Source organism: Dicentrarchus labrax, unplaced genomic scaffold (assembly GCF_905237075.1).
Source record: "Dicentrarchus labrax unplaced genomic scaffold, dlabrax2021, whole genome shotgun sequence".
Lineage (NCBI taxonomy): Eukaryota > Metazoa > Chordata > Actinopteri > Moronidae > Dicentrarchus > Dicentrarchus labrax.
Window position 1 is genome coordinate 9,559,470 of NW_026136701.1, and position 23,818 is coordinate 9,583,287.

General features: G+C 43.0%; 1 protein-coding gene across 1 annotated transcript; it reads left to right on the forward strand.

Moving 5' to 3' along the window:
• Nucleotides 1–143: 143 nt before the first annotated feature.
• hs2st1a (heparan sulfate 2-O-sulfotransferase 1a) lies at nucleotides 144–23,692 on the forward strand. Its single transcript, XM_051397130.1, has 8 exons — nucleotides 144–465; nucleotides 678–851; nucleotides 17,075–17,328; nucleotides 17,485–17,570; nucleotides 17,863–18,001; nucleotides 18,623–18,720; nucleotides 19,979–20,136; nucleotides 21,567–23,692. The coding sequence occupies exons 2-8, from the start codon at nucleotides 728–730 to the stop codon at nucleotides 21,788–21,790; spliced, it is 1,083 nt and encodes a 360-aa protein (XP_051253090.1). The 5' UTR covers nucleotides 144–465; nucleotides 678–727; the 3' UTR covers nucleotides 21,791–23,692.
• The last annotated feature ends 126 nt before the right edge of the window (nucleotides 23,693–23,818 follow it).

A 23,818-nucleotide genomic window follows, 5' to 3' on the forward strand; every position in this document is an offset into this window, starting at 1 on the left:
GGAACATGAAGAAGAATTTAATTTAGTTGCATGTTTCTTGAGTTTTAAGGCATATCCCAAGGTCGACTCCCACTTTCTTCCTCGCCGCTGCCGTTGAGGTGGTTTCCAAACAACTGCGACATCTGCTGCTCGACTTCAGGTCTGTTTGTGAAAATGGTCCAATCCGGTTTGAACAGACAGTGGTTGTCGACGAATAGAGAGCCTTCACTGTGTTGTGGACTGTTGTTACATCCAATGGACAGGGTGGTACTGGTAATAGCCTGTCCGCGGTGCGGTGGTGAACACACTGGATGGGACAGGACAGCGCTACATGGGGGACGGAGGCGACAGCGGCTGGTACCAACGCTCCTACACCCCGGAGAGACAACCCCGCACTCTGGAGCAATCTAGGGCTTTACGACGCTCCGATATCGGGAATTAACTCAATGAAATAACCAAACCGAGCATGAACGCATCGCATTTGAGGTAACCAGAGGATTTGAACAGTGGGAGACACACACATACACACACACACACACACACACACACACACACACACACACACACACACACACACACACACACACACAGAGGGAGAGAGGGCCATGCACAGACACTCAGCCGCTTTGTAATCACCGTCGTCGCCGTGTGTGTGTGTGTGTGTGTGTGTGTGTGTGTGTGTGTGTGTTTTTTTTCAGTCTCTCCTCCTCCGAGCATGGACTGACCAAATCTCTCTCTGGATGATTTGATGGGGCTGCTCAGAGTCATGATGCCGCCCAAGTTGCAGCTTCTGGCGCTGCTGGCGTTCGCAGTGGCCATGTTCTTCCTGGAGAACCAGATCCAGAAGCTGGAGGAGTCCCGGGGAAAGCTCGGTAAGTTTAAGGGGCTGCAGCCCGATCCCGTCCCCGCCACAGCGCTCCAGGAGCACCGCGGGTTGTGTGTGAGGTCTCTGTGTTGGGTCAATATAGAAATGTGCACCACCATTGTTGTGCATTTGAGTCAATAAGAAGCAGTGTGCTGAGATGAGCAGCACTTCATCCACCACTCATGCTTCCTCATATGGACAATGGCACTCAGTCATGAAATATGTAAAGCTCAGAGAGCCGCTCTACTGAACTCTTCACGACTGTGAGGACACAATTTTGAATTATTGTGAGTATTTGTAGAAGATCACAGATAGTGTCAACCTGTCATTCTGATCTGTGCTGCTGTCCTCAGCCTGTGGCCCTGTGATAGTGTGAGTGTTTGTATACTTTAGGGCTTTATTATTGATTAATAAGACTTTCTGGATTAAGTGATAGATTGTTTGGTCTGTTCACTGTCAGAAACCACTGTTTCTTAAAGCCTAAAGGTGAAGTCTTTGTCTTTTTGCTGAACTACCAGCACATGATTAAGCAGCAAATCCTTACATTTGAGAAGCTGGAGCATGTTTGGTGATATCAATTAACTGATCATAAAAATATTAGTTATCAGATTAACTTTCTGTCAGTTGATTAATTGATGAAAATGCTCATTTTGTTCAGCTCTAGTAAACTTCATTTGTAAGTAAGCAGGACATGTAATATTGGAGCCGGTGCTTCTGGAGTCGGGCTGAACGGTGGGAAGGTCACTGATGATGAATGTGCGGTATATTGATGTGCATTGTTAGTGGTATTCTGCATGCTGGGGGACGCCACCCTGCTACAAATCCTCTCCCGCCCCTTGACCAAACTGACTGAATCGTGGCCGGTGCTGCGTTCAAATCTCATTGCTAGCTCCCATCAGGGGCTCCGTCCCAATAAAGATCTGGGACATTGCAGGATTATCTCTCTGGTGCCTCCACTGTGGGGATTTTTTTTAAGGAACAGCCGAGCGGTGCAGACAACCTGAGGGTGCAGCCGGCGTACCTCAGGGGCCCACACACCACCTCTTGTACCATTTGACGAGAGTGGGAGCCTGGCACTGAACAGAGGCAGCCAGCAGGCAACGAGGCAGACATTTTGATATGTTCTAGCAGAAAAAGCACAGGTGTAGTTAATAACATTATGTTGCTGCCATGAATTCCATTTAAGTGAGGCAGCCCTGTTATTGAAATGGCTTACAGGGACACTTAATGGGACAGAGGAATCATTAATGTTATTAGTAACACCTGTGTGCTCTTCCTGCTATGACGAGTCAAAATGTCTGCTGTGAAAGAGGTCTGTCACATTTTAACTGTTGCCTTTCTGAAAGCCTCTGCACACCCACACACACGAGTGTCATTCTCGGTGATGTTGGGTCTATCTGTGCTCGGAAATATGAGGTCATCAAATGCTGTGTATTGATAAGAATGACGAAGCTGCAACAAAACTAACTGGAGAGTCAGCAAGCTGTCAATCAAACACCGGCTGCACAGACTCAAACAGTTAGAAGTGCTCTGATTAACCAACATAAGTGAAAACACCTTAATTAATAATAAACTGTCATAATAAATATATAATAAATGAAATAGTAGACTGCAGGACAAAGAAAACATTTGATGACATCCTCAAGGCATCTAGGAGGTTTTTTGGACTAAACGATTGATCGAACAGTCGAGAAAATAATTGGTAGTTTAATCTAAAATGAAAATATAATTTGTTGCAGCCTAATTAAATTTACAGTGATATCAAAGATAAATGACCATGTTGGTGATCAAAACTGTTCGATTCATTTTCTGTTAATTGATTGATGACGAATGGACTCTTCAGCATTAGACTGGATAAATAACTTGAATGAGTAATCGATTACAAGGCTTAATTTTATATATCGACTGTCTGACTAAACGATTAATCAGGACCTCAGATAGTTGATGTCATGCCATTTACTATACGGAGCTGCAATGATTAGGAAATTGGCAAGACTTTGATAGTTGAGTAATTGTTTTTGTCATTTTTCAAGCAGAAATGACAGTAAGTTGTTGACTTGTTGGAGCTTCTCAAATGTGAATGTGCTGCTTTTCTTTACGTTATTAAACTGAATATCTTTGGGTTTTGGACCGTCCCTCAGGCCAAACAAGGAATTCGAATATCTCAGCTATAATTTGGGTAATGCAGATTTCACTATTTTCTTTCAGCGTCTAAACTAACAGCAAATTAAGCAACTGTGAAGCTAATTGTTTTAAGTTCAAAACCACCGATCCCGAGGCTTACCGGTAGGCGAGTAATAGATAGATGAGTCAGTGATGAGACTGTGCTGGGAAGTTTCCAGACCAGATTGTAAATAAAATAGTTAACAACCATCTTAATTGCATAAAGCATCCCAGCTGAGTTTTCACATGTTGGAACAATCAGGAGTCCTGGGGATATAGATGGCTATATTAGCCTGTGGCATGCTTTACTGCTGCTGTAAAGGGCTATACTTTACACCCAGTGAAAATCCAAACTCTCCTGAGCTACACACACACACACACACACACACACACACACACACACACACACTCTCCCGATGCTGAAACAGAACCTGAGAGGCCTTTCCCCTGACTGCCCACCACCACGAGAATCTGTTGACTTGGCAAAAAGCGCCCTGATGGATGACTGGACTGAGCAGACGTCTGTATACTGGAGCTCTGAATTATGTGCTGCATAGCCAAATAGTTGTGACTGAGGCTTTCACAGGCACGATGCTGACAGACAGCCGCAGGGCCGGTCACATTACCAGGTACGCCTGCTGCAGGTCCATCTGTGCAATCATAAAAACCTGCATTACAACCATAACAATGACAGTAGGTGTCCAAAACCCAAATTAGATCTCCATGAACGACTCCAATGTGACAAAAGAGAAGAAGTTCTGTATGTCAACTTCCTGTATCATGTTCTCACATGTTTCGCAGTTAACTTCATGTGGGTTGGAATGACCGTCGCCCTCTCCTCGCAGCGTGGGATCCTATTGCCTGACACGCGTTTGAATCACTTCCCCTATTAGCCACCTCCCGCAGGGCAGACAAGCTGTGATTTGCTTCCAAGCTAATCGTCATCCCAAGGTTTCACTGAGAAGTCTCCTGCATTACAATCACGCCGTGATGCAGCTGTGTGTCCTGCTGTGGGCCTAATCCATTATTCTGACAGTATTTTTCTCCGGCTGCTCACCGCCACTGCTGCCGGCTGGGTCAACAGTAATGCAGGCTGACTGCGCAGGGAGGGATGGATGGAGGGAAATAGAGTTTCTTTAATAAAGAGCCACAAACGGGGATTCAAGGCCACTTTCCCTGTCAGGGTTACCATTAGCTCCCTCTCACTTCAGGCAACTTCAGACTCTCACCTTGAAGAGTTTCTGGCTACTTTATTCTGAGACTAAGTTTGAGACTGACATTTCTGCCTAAGGTTTCATTGACATCAGACAGGAGATGAATGCCTGATTTAGATTTAATGGCGATTAGATAACCAGCCGAGAAAATTTGATTCAGTTGGTTAAAAGTGAGCCCAGATTAATTTTCTCAAGGCTGTACTTTTTAAATAGCACTTAAAAGGCTATAAACAGAAGGATTTTCTGGAAAATTATTGTCCTGTCAAAGTAAAAGTATGTAAATTGTATCAGAATTAGGGCCCGGTTGAATAATTTGTACTTGCCAAAACGATGAATATCTCACTGCAGGGTATCGTGTGGGCATCTGCAGGACTTTTCCTGGGAAATTTATTCAAATAATAGAATTTCCTCCTTTAATCTTTTATATGTGCACATTCATTTGGCACTGATTGTTTTTTTTAAGTGCAAAGCTGACACTTGATGAAGCTAAACTCAAGACGGTAGGATGAGCTATCGTGTCCCTTCAGAATAAACTCAGTAAAGAGTAAAAGAGGGATTGAAACAAAGAAGTGTAATGATTCCTTTCTTTTCTGTCTGAAAGCATGTTCATTACACAGTTGAGTGCATCATTATTTGTGTAACATCTGTCCTTGCTACCTGCTTTTATAGATTGAAGCCATGCTGCACTTATTTCCTCAGGGAGAATATTCATAAACACGAAGAAAACCTTTCATTTCATTGTAGGAATCCCAGCTTTTGAGCCGCTTTTTGACCCTTTTTCATGCTTAAAAAATCAGTCAGTAACAGCACTTGTAGCCATAGGTGGGAGGTTAATTCCAGGGGTCATCTATGTGATATGGAGAGCTGCGTAAATAGAAACGTTGCTTATTAAACTGTCACCTCATGGCCTGCGTAACCGGAGCAAACGACCTCTTCACCTCGCTGCCCCACAGGCCATGCGAGTGCTGTGTGTCACCTAGCTGGACAGATATTCAAAGACTTTTTTTTTTTTGTTTTTTTCTCCCTCAGCATTGCTGCCTTTTATCCACTGGCCGTTATTCAGCCTGATTAAAGGAATTCAATTTCCATCTGTTGCGTGGTGATATTTAGTTCCAGACACAAGCGGCTCTGTGATGAGCTCTGAGAGAGAAGAGAGGTGCTGTTGAATGCAGAAGAAGGACGGGGATGCATGCGCTCATTGTCGAAGTGTTTGCAGAGCCTGACGCAAGACTTTTAAGCATTCATTTGTCACTGCAGCTCCGTCGCCCTCAGGCTTGGGTTTGAATTTGACTTTGATTGTCATGCCAGGCACTCGCTGCCTCGAGCCCACCCTCACGCTCTGCCACCAAGGGACCTGGGGATCTGGTCAGGAATTTGCTCTTGAAAGGACTTTGGTTAGGCATCGCTTGTCTGTCCTCATGTGCACACTGCATGGACTTTGATGAGACGACTTTATACCTTGGAGCTGGCCTGCCACTCACTCAGACCCCCTGCTGCATGTCTTTCACCCGGCGCTGATAAGACCTAGGGCTGCATTTGCTTTTGAACATTTTTTTTTTTATTGATGATCTAAGCATCTATCTGGTTCCTTTCACTCCTACACATTTGTCAAGTGTGTGTCAACTGGTGTCTGTGACTCACTCAGAGGGCTGCAACACCAAACGGCAGCTTTCTTTTAAAGCTAATTGGTGACACATCTATGGCACTAAGCTAGGCTGAGCCCCGTGTCTTTTCTACAACTGCAGGTGCAAACCTCAACCTCCAGCATTTCTTCCTCTCGTTGTTCCTTTATCCTGTCTGTGGACACGGTACTCAGATTCCCTTTGAACTCTCCCTGACACCCCACATCTCTGTTTTTAGCTTCCCTAAGGGGTATTAAGGGGTGCATGAGTCATTTGGTTTCACTCTGCACGTTGGCATCTGCTACCGTAAGCAGCCGGTAGCGTCTATCGCCTGGACCTGCCTTCTCAGTCACTCTCTGAAACTTGCCATTTGAGCGGCTAATGGAGAGGAGCCCACAGCGGAGATGGGCGTAGGTGTCGTGGATGGATTTGTTGTGGGAGGTGGGGAGGAAGAGTGCTAATGGTCATACTGGGCTTTTGCTGTATTGTTAGAAGCAGGCTTTGATTAGGGCGGAGGATTTATGGCCCCCAGCGCGCACTTTATCTGACAGGGAATGTGTTCCTGCAAAGTGGCACGCCGTTTGCAGCTGTAGCAGGATGACAGACAGGCTAATCGGGGTGTTATGGACGGTTTCACACCCTGGATGTAATTGCAGGCCGTTCTAGAAGAACACCCTGCTCCAATACCACCCATCACTCCCCTCAGCTGGCCTCTCCCCAATGTTCCCTCACCACCCTTACACACAGAAGCACTTTCTCCTCCTCCTCATCTGCCCTCGTCTTCATTTCTTCCTGTGTCACTGTCGGACGGAGGTGTCAGTTCACTCCACTCGAAGAAATGTGCTCCAAAGATCACATGGCACTAAAACCACTGCAGGCCAGATTATATTGACTGAACTCAGGAGGACAGCTCTGACTGACGGCAGATGAGATATTATTTATTTGAAGTGATAAATCAGACGTGGGTCAGCAAACCGTCCTGCACAGATGCTCAGAATGAACATTGATCCTGAGTGCTGTGCTGATGTGACTTTTCCCTCTGTGCTCTCAGAAATAATCTGTTTTTCATTCTTCACACTACATTTTAATGATGATAAAAGCTACATGATGAAATTTAGACTCTCCGGGGCTCACTCTGTGCCATAGGTACTTAAAGCCTGCAGATTTCTGACACATGAGTTAGCAGGGTTTCTTTTTCTCTCCAACACCATTCAGCTCCTCCTCTGACAGGGGAAACGGCGAGCAGCTAATAAACTTCTGTCATGATTATAACTTATAATGACAGTGCTCTCATCCAGCGCCTTCTGGATCAGTAGTTGTAAACAACTTCTTTATTTGCGTGCGGAGTCTCTTTTGTGATATTCAAATCCCTCTTGTGTTTTACTAACTCCATTGGATGAGCGCCTGAAAGGAGAATATCCGCTTCTGGCTTCGGAAATAAGGTGCTATCAAAGGAGGAGGAAGTGTGTGTGTGTATGTGTGTGTGTGGGGGGGGGGTTGAAATGAAAAAGATGATTTAATTTTCATTGCGACACAGAAATATTTAAAGCCCCGGCTTGTGAAAATCATAAGCCCCTTAAAAAAAAAAAAGGAACGAAGACGCCTGCAGCATTTTTACAACCAATTTCATCAGCGAACAGAGGGATAAAGGAAGGAAGGAAGGTGGTCGAGCAGCGCTGCCCTTCTTCTTTCTCAGCCCCTGGTTCAACTTGGTTCCTATTAGCTGTAAAGTTGGCTTAAAGCTGCCTTTATCTTGTTTTTCTACAATATGTCTAACACCAGGCGTCCTCGGGGGCCAACTGTTAACGGGGTGCTACTACAATTTCCACTCTCCACCTCTTTCCTCCCCGTCTGTGCCTCTTTTTCTCTTGGTTGTCTCCTTGCATGTGTCTCTTTCCCTCTCCTTGGTGTGCCAAATGGTGTGAGCAGCATTGCCAAATTGCCTGAAATTCAACTTGAAGTTCATTAGACAGAATACAAATAAGTACACAGCAAACAGCTGTGTGTGTGTGTGTGTGTGTGTGTGTGTGTGTGTGTGTGTGTCTGTGTGTGTGTCTGTGTGTGTGTCTGTGTGTGTGTCTGTGTCTGTGTCTGTGTCTGTGTCTGTGTCTGTGTCTGTGTCTGTGTGTGTGTGTGTGTGTGTGTGTGTGTGTGTGTGTGTGTGTGTGTCTGTGTGTGTCTGTGTGTGTCTGTGTGTGTCTGTGTGTCTGTGTCTGTGGCACCTTAATAATGAAGTATCTGGGTTGCTGAATATTCAGCTCCCACACTCAGACTGTCCCCTGCTGAGTGAGGATCAGTAGATGTATGTGTGTCTGCATCTGTTTTTCTATGGTATTCATGTTTGTTTTTTTTCTCAAATACAAGCACGCATTGGCTTTTGCTCAGTCAGTAATGCTTACACACAAGGTGGATTGATTAAGTGTTTTATATTAGACTAGTGTTGGTATCTATTGTTCATCAGCGTATCATAGTGATCCTCTGATGGCAAACACAGTACAGCATCCTCACTGGATAGATGGCCTACAGATGCTAAATATAATTAGATGAAAGAAGAGACGCAGAGAAGTGAAGAGATGAAAGGCACACCGATAAGTCTGCAGAGATGAAGTGATAACAAGTTGAACTGGTCTTCGTGGCAGATATGTTCTGTTTCTGTTTTAACGCTGCTTTCACTCTGTACTGCACGTTTCTGTGTGGGACAGATTCTCTGTGGCGTTCACCTGTCCCTCCCACTCATCATTAAAGCTATGAATAGCTGTCGTCTGCTCTGTCTAATAGAGTGTGGAGTTTTCCCCGGACTCCCATACATGCATTATTAATTATCTGTTACAGGGCTGAGAGACGGAGGAGAGGCAAAGAGAACATCAGATATCTGGGTTGTAGCTTGCAACCAGACCTGCACTGTTACATAAATATTGTTGTTACATTGGTGATGTGGAAAAACTTCTGGTCAATCTTCACTTTTATGAAAAAAAAAGAATAACTCAATGAGCCTCAGTTTTCCTTACTTGAAAGTTTATTACAACACAAATCTGATGTCAAAAGATCTTGGTACGGCTTGTATACACAGACACAATTCATAAAAAAAAAAACCTCCTCTCAAAAATGTATTTTTCTTCTTGTTCCTACAGTGTGATGTTTGAGCTTCACTGTGCAGAATGATGTATGTGCAGAGTTTGACACTAGAGGGATGTTTTCACATTCATCTGCTGAAAGTGGAAAGTTTCTCTGTGCTCACTGAAAATCCCATTTTAAGGGGCGGGGCCTCCGAGCATGATTTGTGACATCACATATACGGTAGTTAGGAAGTCATACCTGGTCCAGTATTGTACAAGTGTCATGTAGAAACCTGAAGCCACCTGTGCACATACACTCAAAATGTACTTTACAATGAAGTAGGAGACATCTTCTGTAATTTCAATGTGGGAAAAAAACATCAGACACACATTATTGTTCCAAGCAGACTATTTGTATATATGTCTTAATACATGTCTGGAGGAGACCTTTAAAAACCCATTACATTCTCTCAGCTTTATGCAATATGCCCCACGTCATACTGAATCGCGTATAATCCCACCACCAGGGAGGAGGCACAACAATGTAGCTAACCCTCGGTCAATGTCATTTCTCTTTCAATATTATGAAGGGAGTCTGGAACATCCACAAGGTCTCCATCTTATCTTAACCTCTGGACAAAGCCTCCTAACATAAAGTATGCCAAGTGTGAAGGACCCCAGAGGCCCCACAGGTCAACTACCAAAGCATAAATTAAACATTCCTTTATGCCCAATAAATTTCTACCATAATGAGGATGTGCAGGCTCTGACTAAAAGTGATTTTTATTTCAGTATGAATCGGTATGCATTCAGCTTTGTTAGGCTGTGGCTGAAACATTTAGCAGTGATGGAGACATTCCCGCTGCGGTTTCTTTTCCTCTTAACACACACATTTAATAGCTCTTCTCTTGACAAGAGTTACTCGGATATTTTCTCCTTCCTTTGAAGCACAAATGCCTCTGAAAATTTTGGCTAATTCCCAGTGCTTAGTCACTGACAATCTGTGCCAAGATGAGATCCGTTCCAATCGATCCCCCCACCCCCGTCTCCACAACCTGTCAGACCCGCCTTTACTTAACAAGACAGGGGAATGATGGGATCTGCCATCTGTGTAAATTGCTTCATAATCTCATCTGACTGGCTGTTTCTGATGAAGCAGACAGCACGTGGCGCCCTTCACTCTTTCTGTTTTCCCAGACATTATTGGCTCACCTGTCAGACAGCACTACAGGCTTCGATCGCACAAAAGACATATTAGGGGAGAAAGTGGCAGGTTGAACCATGGCAATAATCATCTCCATCTATATACCGGATTGTTATCATTAGTGTAGAGACATGGCTTGCATTTAGACTAGGAATTATAAATGGGCCACATGTGTCTGGAGCTTACTTGGTGTACCCTGGTGTTTAGTTGCTTGTTTTTCATCCATAGTTCATGAACTCCACAGAGCAAAAAAAACCCCATCCTCAGCTGGGGCCTGCACTTTTTGAAAGATCATTTCTGAAGCTCCTTGTGTTAACATCTTCCTCTTCAGTGACACTCAGTGGAGTAATTATGGTCTCAAGACCAATACCCCAAACCACTTAACCACTTTAAACTGTCTGCACATTGTTGTCTGTCAGCGCTGACAAGGGCGAGTTTTGTTCCTTCTCCGTATCTGAGGAATGCTTTGTCGGCATCCTCTGACAAATACATGCTTGTTTTCAACATGCCACTTCGTCAGGAAAAAGTCATTTCCAGACTTTTCAGGATTCATGACCTTTACGTGGATTGTTTTTGCTGAATTAAACACCAGGGCACAGCAGCAGCAGCAGCATCTCTCTGGAGGATGGAGTGCCCCACTCGCGCACCCCGCCTTGTGGGTGGAAATCCGGCTCATGACCTTAACAGCACGCTTCCCCCCCTTGTATTTTCCTCACCTTTCCTGCTCCCCTCCACGCCTTCTAGTAAAAGCAGAACTACCGGGAAAGTCATAACAATGAAAAACTCTTCGGCCTGTATTTATTGAGCCTCGCAAAGCAGCAGTGCCAAGTCTAGGACAGGAAATATTACGTCACCGTGAAACCTCTTATTTATGAGAATCTGCAATGTAGCCAGACATTTTGATTTCACTACTTCACCTCACTGGGTGCATCTGTTGATTTGAATTTTAATAGTGAAGCCTTTCTGTTGCTTATATTGCAATCTGACTTTGATGCATTGTCCCGCGTCGTTTCTAGCATTCCCAATCAGCTTTTCCTTCCTTTTTATGATAAATCTAAAGGACAGAACAAATAGAAACTCCCCAGATCTTCCTGTAGACAAAACATTTTTGTATGTCCTAAACACATTGCTCTCTGTCATTCATATTGTGGCCCTGAAATGTGAGAATCCATCTTGCCAGGCTTCAGTCTGTGCATTTGTGGCCATACTACAGCTGTATGGGACCAATCAGCTTTTCTTTGAAGTACTAGCATCTACGTGGTGGGTGCTAGGTGTGATGCAGTGAAAAGACACCGTTAAACAACAGTGGTGGCTCCTAAAGAAGTTAGCGTAGATGCTACTAAAGGCTTTTCTCAATGGAAAAAATCTGTCTGCTGTCTAGTGCTGAGCATGTAGTGTGTAGTGGGGTTTTTTGTGCTAAAAACAGCTGCCTGCTGTTGTGGGCTGTAAAACCAAAACAATGAGCTGAAAGAAGCTAAAATGCTATGTGGACCTGATGACAGCGTCAACTGATAATTCTCCAGGTTTGTCACTTTGTAGAGGCCCCCTCCATATTACACGTAGTTGTCCGACACATTGATAAAAAATATTCATTAGTGCAGCTTTAATCAAATTACTACAGACTAATTTGAGATACTGAAAACCTGTGCATACACAATGCACAGAGGACCAGAGGTGGGGGGGTCAGTAGGAGCCCAACAGCAAACTATTACCTCAGGCCCCCTAACAGTTTAATCCGGCCCTTCCCTGGCTGTTACAAACAGGGATCTTTTTGTCGATCGATCGTCTGACCACATTTTTGTCGGTGTCCATCTAACCCGGCCCTTGTCCTTGTCTCCCTTGCCTTTTCTTTGCTCCCTCTATCCACCCCCCCACCCCCCCACCCCCCTCTCTCCCCCAGCTGTACTATGGAGGACAGACCAGTGAATGAGACCCTTCATTGAGCGTCAATGTCACACTTGTGTGTCAAAGCCAGAGGGAAAAAATGCCTCAGCTTCAGCAATTTCCCACTTTCAAAAAGCCCACCTAAACAATTGCACTTTAACTCAAATGTATTTCCGTCTAATCTTTCTCTAAAACAAGTGTTAATGAGAAAATCTGTGAAATACTGCATGCAGCATAAAAGTATTCATGTCTAGTTTAAAGGTAGTTTTCTGTTTCTGTGTGTGCAGTTATCTATGTCTCTGTTCCTGCTGTCATACTTAGCTTGTTTGAAAGCTCTGAAGGCGTTTTGAATGTACCGAACACCTTCACAATCACTTAATGAAAGCGCTCTCATTTATCCGTCTCCTTTTTCAGTTCTCTGCAGCTGCCAGCAGCATGGAAAAGCTGCACAACAGATTCCTCTCACGCCATGTTTCATATTCCTTGTCATAACTTAAATAACAACGCTAAAGCAGGTTCTGGCTCTGTTCAGTCAGGCCTGAATCTCCCCATCAGCCTGACTTTATTCCTGTTTCCTCTAGGTATTGGAAAAATCCCCTGTTTCCTCTGCTAAACGGATTAGATGACTGAATTAAAATAATTAGAAAATTGGAAGTGCACAGTTTATTCAAATGTTCGTGAGTGCTGCAGTGGTGACATAACTGTCCCCCCTAAACCTGGCACTGCGAAACAGCAGCGTGCATCCAAGCCTATACAGAGGGAAGAGGTAGAAACAGCACCAGCAGCAGCAGACTAACTCAATTTTTATACAGCAGCAACCGAGATCTCCTCCCTGTCATCCTTCATTGATTTTGCAATCCAGCGGCATCCAAGCAGAACCATACAAGCCATACACCTCAGTCTGCCGCTGATAGCCAATCTCTATTACCCACCTAGCCCAAGGCTTCGGTTCGAGGGGCTAACCCTCTCAGGGGAAGCAGACAGAGGGAGAGAGCTCCGACTGGCGGATTGGAGCGATGATGGATTTATGAGCTGCTTGGAGAAAGGATCATCTTCTCTCCCCCACTTTTATTATCCCATCAGATCTGACGTGATAGCAATAATACACGACGGCCTGTCACATTTTGCAGATCTGGCAGAGAATAAGAATGATGATTTCAAATGCTTGCGTCTAATCAGCCGCGAAATTGCTTCAGTAAATATGTTCAACTACCAGCGCTCTGTCTTCCTCCTGTCTCTCACTTTGAATGAAACTTAGAGTAATAGGCTTGTAGTTGTCACAATGTTTAAGACCCGTGTTGGCTTCACGGTTCATAATTAGTCTTTAATGCACAGAGTCGGCTTGAGGGGAGGAAACTGACGGAAATGTGGAATGAAAGGGGGCCTGCTGTGTGGCCATAGTAATTCAGGCTTTTGTTCTCTAATTAAATGACCTCAGAAGGGAGCGCTGAGCTTAAGTTTGTGTGTGTGGCGCCCTCTGATATGGAGGTTTGTGCCAAGTGTATTCAGTCTCGCAATGAATAGGGCGTCTACTACAAAGCCTAAGAAGCCCTCTCCGTGCCCGCTTCGCCTCCTTGTTGGTTGTTGGAAATTTGCCACAAAACACCATGTCTTTTAACAAGTGGTTTCTGGGTCCCCTCGCATAGTTCAGGACGTTGTAGTTAGGGACACAGTAGCCCCCGGTCTTTTCTCCCTCTCCCTCACCTCCTCTGAAAAAAGACTGGCAGCCTTCCTTGCAGTCTTGAGCTACACAAAAGCTTACATTTGTGTGTTTATGCCATTGCTAAGCAAAAAGGGGAAAGCTTAAATGATGATGTATGTTCTCCTGTTGGACCTTATTACGATGTCCGCAGTTCAAAATATGGACAAGAACTCAGATAGTCTGTAGCAACAGAGGTTAAAGTATCAAGTCACTCAATTAAAACATATTTTCACTTACCTCTAATGGTATCCAGCTATGTAACTGTTGTCTTATTGGTCCATCTTACCTGAGTCTTCTGCCAGCACAGTGAAGGTGTATGAAATTGAATTTGTGGTGCTGACAGCATTAACACAAAACACTTGAAATGCTCTACAGCAAGATTTCTTTCAGAAACAATGTCCCTGTTACTCTGGATAATCCACAGACCTTGCTGTCAACAGTTTTCATTGTAAGCATTTCTTCAAGTGAAAGTAGTTCCAGTGAAAACTGTTGACAGTGAGGTCTGTGGATTATCCAGAGTTACAATGACCGTGTCTCTGGAAAAAAAGAAAAACACATTGCTGTTGTTTTTTTTTGGTTTTTTTTATAATGTGTTGCTCACAGCAGTGAAAGTGACAAACAAAATTTAATTCACCCCCGTTGTACTCTGGGAGAGGAATCTTAGAAAGATATTTTAAAACCTCAGCAAACCACTAGAGGTAAGCAAGAAATACATGTTTTTTTCACCATTTAAAACCTGTGAAAATTCTCATTAGATATTAAATATTCATTCATTTTAGGGGCTAGTGAAACAGGCTCTACATACATATCATCACATTTTCAGTGGATATGGCTAAGATGGCTGCTAGAAACAACAGTGATGAGAGCCATTAGAGTGATCAAAAACATTAAAGGCTAGAAAACCAAAGCTGTGAGCTGACACTAAAAAGGGCCATAGAGCTGAAGGTAACTGCAGAGTCGGGGTAAATTTTCTGTTTTTTTTTTTTTTACATTACACATACTCATTTGACCATGATTGATATAACGTAAAAATATTGATTTAGAGCAGCTTTAAGATAAATGAGGAAGAAGACTACTCATTTGCTTCATCGTGACTAAGTGGGAGTGGTTTAATCATATTTGATTGACAGGGATATGTCAACATTAACAACTCAACTCAATTCTGATCAGTGCACAAAGGTACATGACATCATATTTTTCCTTTTAGCACATATAAAAACACAAATACAGAAATCTTACACGTGAAATAAACACAACTGTTCTAACTTTGAAGAAAGAAAGACAATTTTGTGTTCCTATAAGACCTCATTGCTCATAGAGAGAAGGCCTTTCAGTGGACTGCAGTAGACTCTCTTCTTTCTTCAGACACCTGGTACTGTGTATCAGACTAAAAAGGCTCCTAATATTTATGACTTGCATTGTCACGGGTTGCACTCTGACTCGAATGTCACCATTTCTCTCCGTCTCTGTACACCATCACAAAAATAATCCTAAAAAGACATTTGAGCCCAAGCTATAAATTTCCAACATAGCAACTGTTATTGCTGTTGTTGTTGGCTAATGCATGCTTTGGATGGGCGCGTGAATGAATGTCTCCATTACAGTTGTTCTGCATGCTGACAGCCTTCAGCCATTACAACCACCTGGCACGTCTCCACTCCATCAGCCCGGAGCACCAGTTGCGAGCGTGCGGAAGCGGCACGGCTCCGTACGTAACCAGATCCAGCTTTGATGAGTGGAACATTAACAGCTGCTCAGGAGGGTGTAAGAGAGGGGGCAGTGAGAGTATTTGTGTGTGTTTGTGTGCCCACGTGTGTTCACACAGATGAAGGAGAGGGCGGCGGAATCACAGATGACATCTTAATTGGCCTCCGGTGCCAGATGCCAGGCTCTAAAGCCGGCCAGGCCAGTCCGTGCTGTAACAGTGTCTCAGCAGCCAGGCAGGGCTTTAGGCAGGGCTTTAGGAGCCCGCTGGCTCCACTGTGTGCTCCCACGGGTATTAGGTGCTCCAGTGTTGTGCTGCCACCCCTCCACACACACACACACACACACACACACACACACACACACACACACACACACACACACACACACACACACACACACACACACACACACACACACACACACACACACACAAACACCCTTCTTCTTCTCGCTCCATCCTTCCTGCAGAGCACTCTGAGGCATTGTCAACACCAGTCTATCTGAGGTGAATTCAGACGAAGAAAAGCCAGAGGGCAACAAAGGCCCGGGCGTCTTTGTGTTGAATCCATTCACACTGAGGCACCAGGGTCGGGCTTTTCTGCAGCTTCATGCAGTGTTTGGATTGAGATACCCCCCTTCCCAACCTCTGCCCTCCTCATTTATAGCGTATTGATGTCCCGTAAACGTCCAGTTAGCTATCACATAACTGTAGCTTTACGGTCTAACAACCAACCTCTAACCCTTTGCCTGTCACCTCTTGCTCTTCACCTTTTCACCCTTGTTACATGATGCTTTTCTCAGATGAAGAAAAAACTATGTTGGATTAATCATTTCACATTATCTAGGGTCTGTCTGAAGCACGCAAAGATGTACATGGCCATATGACAGTTCATTTATTTGATCTAAAACGGGAGCACACAGACACTTCACTCTGCGTTTAAATCAGTGAAAGTAAAGGTAGAGGACTGATATTAAAGTTGAATCTGATTAGCGAACAAGAGAGGTGGTACCATAGCGTGAAATAGGCTGCTCACAAAATGATTAACTAATATTCCTGTTTGACATTATTCTTGATCCTTGGTGTGAAGCCGGAAAGGAGTTTCCGCTATCTGCTCTCCAAAAGACATTTCAAATGAAATGGAAATCCATTTTTAATGAAGTTATGGTTAAGTCTCTCACACACACCTCTGACAAGGATGGAATCATAGTTTAAGGGGTATTTCATGTTAACTGGCTCAGCTTTAAATTTAAGTCTAAATTTGTAGATGTCAAATAAGCTATAGCTCTATAAGTTAGACATGTTAATCATTGACCATTATACAAGCAAAGATCTAAGGATGTGGGAGTTGGCCATGGTAGTATTTTTACTTGGAAAACCAATGTGACACCAAAGAGTTTAACTTGTTTTTTTCCTTCCCTGCTGCCTGTCTATGCAATATTTATAGGTGTGTAATACTTTCATACTTTCTGTTTTATAGAGGAGTTTTCTATTCACATATTCTCCACAGAGAGGGCAGAGGTCAGGTTCAGCTCCAGAGCAGCACTCCTGGAGCTGCTTGCAGTTGTATAATGAGTAACTCGCTGAAGGACATTTTCACTTCAGTATACCAAAAACTAAAAATCCTTACCTGTATGTCCTCACTCACCTGTATGTAACTTCTGTTGTGCCCCCCCCCAGAACGAGCCATCGCCAGACACGAGGTACGAGAGATCGAGCAGCGGCACACGCAGGACGGTCTGCGGGAACGGGAATCATCGGTCTCGTTGCCGTCCAACAACGATGATGACATTGTCATCATCTACAACCGCGTGCCCAAGACGGCCAGCACCTCCTTCACCAACATCGCCTACGATCTGTGCGGGAAGAACCACTACCACGTCCTGCACATCAACACCACCAAGAACAATCCGGTCATGTCCATACAGGACCAGGTCAGAGCTGCCTCCAAGTTTAACATGAATTCCTCCTTTTATTTATAATTGGCCTGTTTGCAGACGCCTGGTTTCTTGTTATTGACTCTTTGGTTAACTGTGTACTAAAAACAGCATTTCATCCATTATAATGATGATGATAAATATTTGTTTCAGGTGCGGTTTGTAAAGAATGTGACTGAGTGGAGGGAAATGAAGCCAGCTTTCTACCACGGACACGTCTCCTTCCTGGACTTCACCAAGTAAATATGTCGTCTTGCAATTGTCTTATAATGACAACACCGCTTATTCACAGTTATTCACCCTGCTGTGGCTTTGTGCAGGTGACTCCACCTTGTGGTCATCTACCGCTTTTCACTTTTTTTCACACTGTGCAGCGCAGTGATGTGAATGTAGCACAAAGTAACATTGCTGATGCTCACAAAAAGCACATTATTGAGCTCCTAAATGTGTAAACTGTGTGTATCTTTAAATTTAATCTTGGATTCAAAATCCTGTTGAATACTTCGATCCAATGACTGTCGTGTCTGTCAGGTTTGGGGTGAAGAGAAAGCCCATCTACATAAACGTGATCCGGGACCCCATTGAAAGGCTGGTGTCCTATTATTACTTTTTGCGTTTCGGGGACGACTACCGGCCCGGCTTGAGACGCAGGAAACAAGGAGACAAAAAGGTTAAAACTCATTCTTTTGTTTAAAGGATACGGGCACAACTTTTCAGGTCTGTCTTAACACAAAAGTCAGGTGCTCATATGAACATCACTCAATGAACAATCACTCCTCCTGTTCATACAGACCCTTAAAATATCCCCTCTCAATGCACTTAAAATGGAAGTGAAGGGGAGACAAGATCTACAGTCCTTGTTCTGTGCAAAAATATATTCAAAAGTATACCTGAAGGTAGTACAAGGCTTGGCCAAACAAGAATATGTCCTAAAAGTTACAGCACTTTTGGTCAGTGTTTCTTGATGAGCTGTAGTGGAGAAATAGCAACGCAAAAGAATCTTGCTAAAACATTGTATTCTCTCTATTCGACTAACTCAGTCTCATAGTAGCTTCAGATAAACTTTGGAATACATTGTTGCATGAAACAATGACTAGGTTTTGTGCCTGGTCGCTTATAGTAGAGGCACATAAAGATGAACAGGAGGTATGAGAACAGAAAGCAAAACCCATTGTAATGTGCATATAAAGGCACCTGACTATTTTTGTCAGACAGACTTCAATCTTTAAACTTTAACCAATTTGACAAGTACATTTGTTTTGTTCACAAATGCTCATGCCATGTGTTTCAGACGTTTGATGAATGTGTATCAGCTGGCGGCTCAGACTGTGCCCCTGAGAAGCTCTGGCTCCAGATTCCCTTTTTCTGTGGTCACTACTCTGAATGCTGGTAAGTATTCAAACCCCTGATGCTGTACCCAGTTCAGACAGCACTGAGTAATCTTTAGGTTCTCTTGTACAGGAAGAAAGCTTGATTAAGCTCATCTTTAGTTATGTTTTCACTTTTCTAACTGTTAAGGCTGGTGATAATCTAGAGCTTTCTTATCGTCAACAAAGGATCCCATGAAAAGACCAAAATCAACAACGAATTGATCCTGCTAATAAGTGTTGTGTGTGTAGCAATTTAGTGACATCTTCCTTCATTACAATGAACACGGATGCTGCATTAAATACTCCCTAGTGCACTAAATGTGTATTAATCCACAGCTGAAAATAGCCCACCAACAAATGCACACATTTACTTCTGTTTTAGTAACATTTACTAAAAGCTACTGTGCCCAGTTGAGTTTTTAAGGTTAACATCTTATGGTTGATTGGTTGAGGGGATTAGTACCAAGTATTGAGAGACAGAATAACTGATTGTTGGTTTTGATCTTATCAATATTATTGTTTCCTCGTCCTCAGACAGTTCAGGAGAGATGCTGTATCAGTGTTGTTTCATAATGTACCACTCTGTAGTCCTTTTCTGTAGTTTCTGCTACACTGATCTTCTCAAGGTCTCTGATAGCTCTCTCAGCCTTGATCCGTTCTTACTAGATGATGATCTGTATCAATCTTTTCTTCTGCCCTCACTCATCCCTCTTACCCGGCTCAGTCTCTCCTCCTCTCTGCCCTCCATCTTTTTACCGTCTACCCTTCTGATGCAGGTTATTGACTAAAGGTCTGAGTTTATAGGATTTACTTCACTAGCAGTATATTAAAGTAGTGGAAAGCACCTTGGAAACCTTAAATAAATACTGAAGATAAAAGGTGAAGGTGCTGCCAGTCCTCTAATGCTGTGTTTAACAAGGCTTTGCCAGAAACTTACTTTATAGGTTTAAACAATCTACTTCCTCCTTTATTATCTAATATCCTGACTATGACAACACCTGCCACTGACTTCATTTTTTTCCATTCCTTCCTGTCCTTTCTCCTCCATCCTCTGGTCCTCTTGTTGTTTCAACCCACTCTGGACTCTGTTCACATCTCACTTAATCATTTTTCCTGTCACTTTCTTTGTCCGTTCCAGCTCTCCTCTGCTGCTCCTCTGTCACTCTCTTCCTCCCCTCCCCCATTTCTTCTCTTTGCAACGATGCGATCATTTTACATCCAGTAAAAACCGACCACACTTACACTAACCACATACAATGAACGTGATCTCTGCACAGGAACGTGGGCAGCCAGTGGGCTCTGGAGCAGGCCAAATACAACCTGGTGAATGAATACATGCTGGTCGGAGTAACAGAAGAGCTGGAGGACTTCGTCATGATGCTGGAGGCCGCGTTGCCACGCTTCTTCAAAGGAGCCACCGAGCTGTACAAAACAGGTGCCATTTGCTGCTGCCTTTGTTTCCCTCATCAATATTATAATATTCTGAAAAGCAGCTTAATGGCTCACTCACATTGCAAAGCTAAAGTGTGTGTGTGTCTGTGCTGTGGTTGCATATTAGTCATTTGAATTGCTCCTCTGAGAATTGAATTGTGATCAATATGCACTCTTGCCTCTCACTGATGTAGTTACAGATTAGTTACAATGAGTGCAGCCAGAATGAATAATGGGGAGTACAGAAGAATGAAATGTGACAGTGATGTAGATGAAAGTATGCTGTTCATCATTTTTAGCAGCAGATAAACCCAAGTACTCAAGTTAATCAGGTATATATTTAATGAATTTGAAGACTGAGCCTCTGTTTCAGAAGCCACGCAGTCTCGGTTATCACGTTTTTGCTGACTGGCAATCTCACTAGAAGCTTTAAGAGATCTGTTTGCCTTTCATTTAGCAAAATTAAAGATAGGCCTAAAGAGAAATGTAGAATACATTGGACAGGATGGAAGCGCTGCCATATTTCCACAATAATTATTTCAGACAGTTACTTTCTTGTCTGTATGGTAAATATGAAGCTACAGCAGCTGTGGCTTGGCTTAACTTAACTTAGCATAAAGGCTGTAAACAGGGAAACAGCTAACCCGGCTCTGTCCAAAGGGAACAACATCAGCCCCCTTTTAAAGATAATTAATTAACACGTTACATCTTGTTTGATTATTTGGTTTTGGATGGGGTTATGTGTTGAGACTCTTTCTTGGCTGCGGTAACATCCTCGTGTCTCCACTGGTTGCCTGGTAACCTCAGGGTGATGACAAGACCCCAAGAAGTTTACTGCGCCTGACCAAGAAATAGTCTTGCAAATAACTTGAGTTCAGTTTCAGTTCAGTTTTTATACTAAGCTAAGCTAATCGGCCATAGCTTTATATTTATCCTATAGATATGAGAGTGGTATTGATCGTTTCATCTAACTCTTAAATAAGCAAATTTCCCCCAAAAAACAAACTATTGCATTAAGGATATAATATTTACAGCAAGATAATTTGCCTAATTAAGCCTGAAACACTGCCTATATGAATATAATGTCAGTCCTGATTAAAGTTGATTAGAGCAGGGAAGACTTTGCATTGCATGTCAGAACAATGATAGGTTATTGTAGTTAATGTCAAGAAAACCTGATAATTTAAAGATAAATAAAGGTTTTCATTTTGTGAAGAGTTTAGTTGTGACATGTGGAAAGAAATTAGTTTTAAGTTTTCTATAAATGGTGCCACTGAATCTTTGAAATGCAGTAACAGAAAAGGAACTATTACAATAAAAATAAAATCATAGTAATGCCTACATTAACATTAAACAAGATGACGTGTATATAAAAACTTAATCACTGACACTGTGTATCTGGATCCCTTTAATCCTGCTCTTCTCTCATCACAGGGAAGAAATCCCACCTGAGGAAGACCAGTGAGAAAAAGCCGCCCACAAAGGAGTCTATCGCCAAGCTGCAGCAGTCGGCCATCTGGAAGATGGAGAATGAGTTCTATGAGTTTGCACTGGAGCAGTTCCAGTTTGTCAGGGCACATGCTGTCAGAGAAAAGGATGGGGAACTCTACCTGCTGGCACAGAACTTCTTCTACGAGAAAATCTACCCCAAAAACTAAAGCGACACGTGTCCGTAGAAGAGTGTGGAGAGGACACTCGGTAGGGGGCTCAGATGTGCAGCCTATGATGAAAAAAAAGAAGAAAAGTGAGACTAATAGACTACTGGTGACTGTGTGGTTGGTTTGTACGTGTGATTGAGAACATAATGTGGAGCTGCAGAATAATAAGACTGGTGACAGCTCTGTTATTCACATCAACGCCAGCCAACTGGACGAGGAGCTCACTTTTCGTCAGCAGATTGTGTTCCTAGCAGCCCCACCCCCCTTCCAGGCCTCCACTCCCTTTCACTTCCATTTCAAAGGTCGTCTGCGCCGAGGGCCTCCACCGACACATGTCCGGAGACAGCCTGTCCAACAGCTGGTCAGAGCTCGTCTCCTGATTGGTTTCGCTGTTCTCCAATCCAGACAAAACATTTTCATTGGCTCTGTACTGTTTGGTTGTGTTTGATTGTATTTTAACTCTTTACTATGGTTGTCTTTTTGTATGTAAGACGGTGACATTTTCCATGGTGAAACAACATGCCCATGCCTCACCACTACTACTAACTTAAAGAGATTTTAAGTGTAAGAAACTGACTACTGTGCTGTATTATTGGACTTGAATGAGAACTTTTGAGGTTTTTATGAAATAAAAATCCTGTGACCATGGACTATTTACTCGGCCAAGTGCGTACGTTTTATACTGTACTTGATATGTTTTGTTGGAAGACTCGTAGATGTGCAGCTTTGCCCGGGGGCTTTTCCTCGGTTATGAAGGAAGCATTTTACACATGATATTACTGAAGTGTGTAAGAACATGAAGGTAAAGATGCTGCTGCTGTAAATATTTACTACTTTTTCAGTCAGTTTCATTCACAGACAGATTTGCTACAGTATAAAATCAACCCATTTATACTGTTAACGCCCTTTTAAAGTTGCAGTCTGTATTTTATCATGTTTGTAAATTTCTTTCAACTCTTTCATTTCCCTTTTTAGTCTGAATTTTATTTTTTATCATGTTCTTTTCATTGTATAACCAGTATTGTATTGCCTAAAGGAATATTTGACATTTTGGAAAATATGTTTATTTGCTTTCTTGTCAAGAGTCAGATGAGGAGATTGCTACCGCTCCTATTATCAGTCCCTTAAATATATAGCTTAGCCTTTAGACTGTAAGGGGGGGGGGGTAACCTGTCACTTGTGAAAGTGACAGCTAACCTGTCACTTTCCCCAACCTCACTGTGAACTGTGTGTTGACAGACATGTTAATTAATGACCTGTAGAAGGAGGAGGTTGGGTGAATTGTTACTTTTAGACAGAAGCAGGCTCGCTGTTTCCCCTTGTTTCCAGTCTTTATGCTACGCCAGCCAGCTGCAGCATTATGTTTTATGAACTGATGAAAAAGTAGTATGGATCTTCTCAGCAAGAAAGCTCAAAATGTCAAACTACTTCTTAAAATATCTGCTGTTTTTTTTTTTTTTTTGCAATTGTCCACATAAAATATGGTGGTGAGATTGGTAATAATTTGGTTGTGTAGTTTTCTTCTCTCATTGGCTTTATTGCAGCTTTAATAGCCTTTTACTGGCCAATTAAAGATCTCCTCTCCCCTTCATACATTTCTAACTAACAGTTGGAAAAGTTTAAAGTGACATAATGTTACCCCCTCAACTAATTCACCTCTGTCTTATCAAGAAGTTGTACTAATGTAAAGCAACACATTGCTTCAGCAGGAAGAGCTGCACAGAATGTTTCTACTGGATCACATTTTCTTAAGTATTTAAATCTACATATGAGTACCTACTCATTTTCATCTAGGGACATACTATATTTCACCTCTCAGTTTCTGTGTGCCTTCTTTACACTCAGCTCTCCTTGTTGTGTTGCAGCTTTGTCAGATGGAACATAAAAACAACATGGCTGCCATGACTGTCTTCATCTTTTGATTGCCAAAAAATATCTATACATAACATTTCCAAACACTACCGAAGATCTGTGTGCGTGTGTTCCTTTGTTTAACAAATGTTAGTACATCATCATCAACAGGTACAG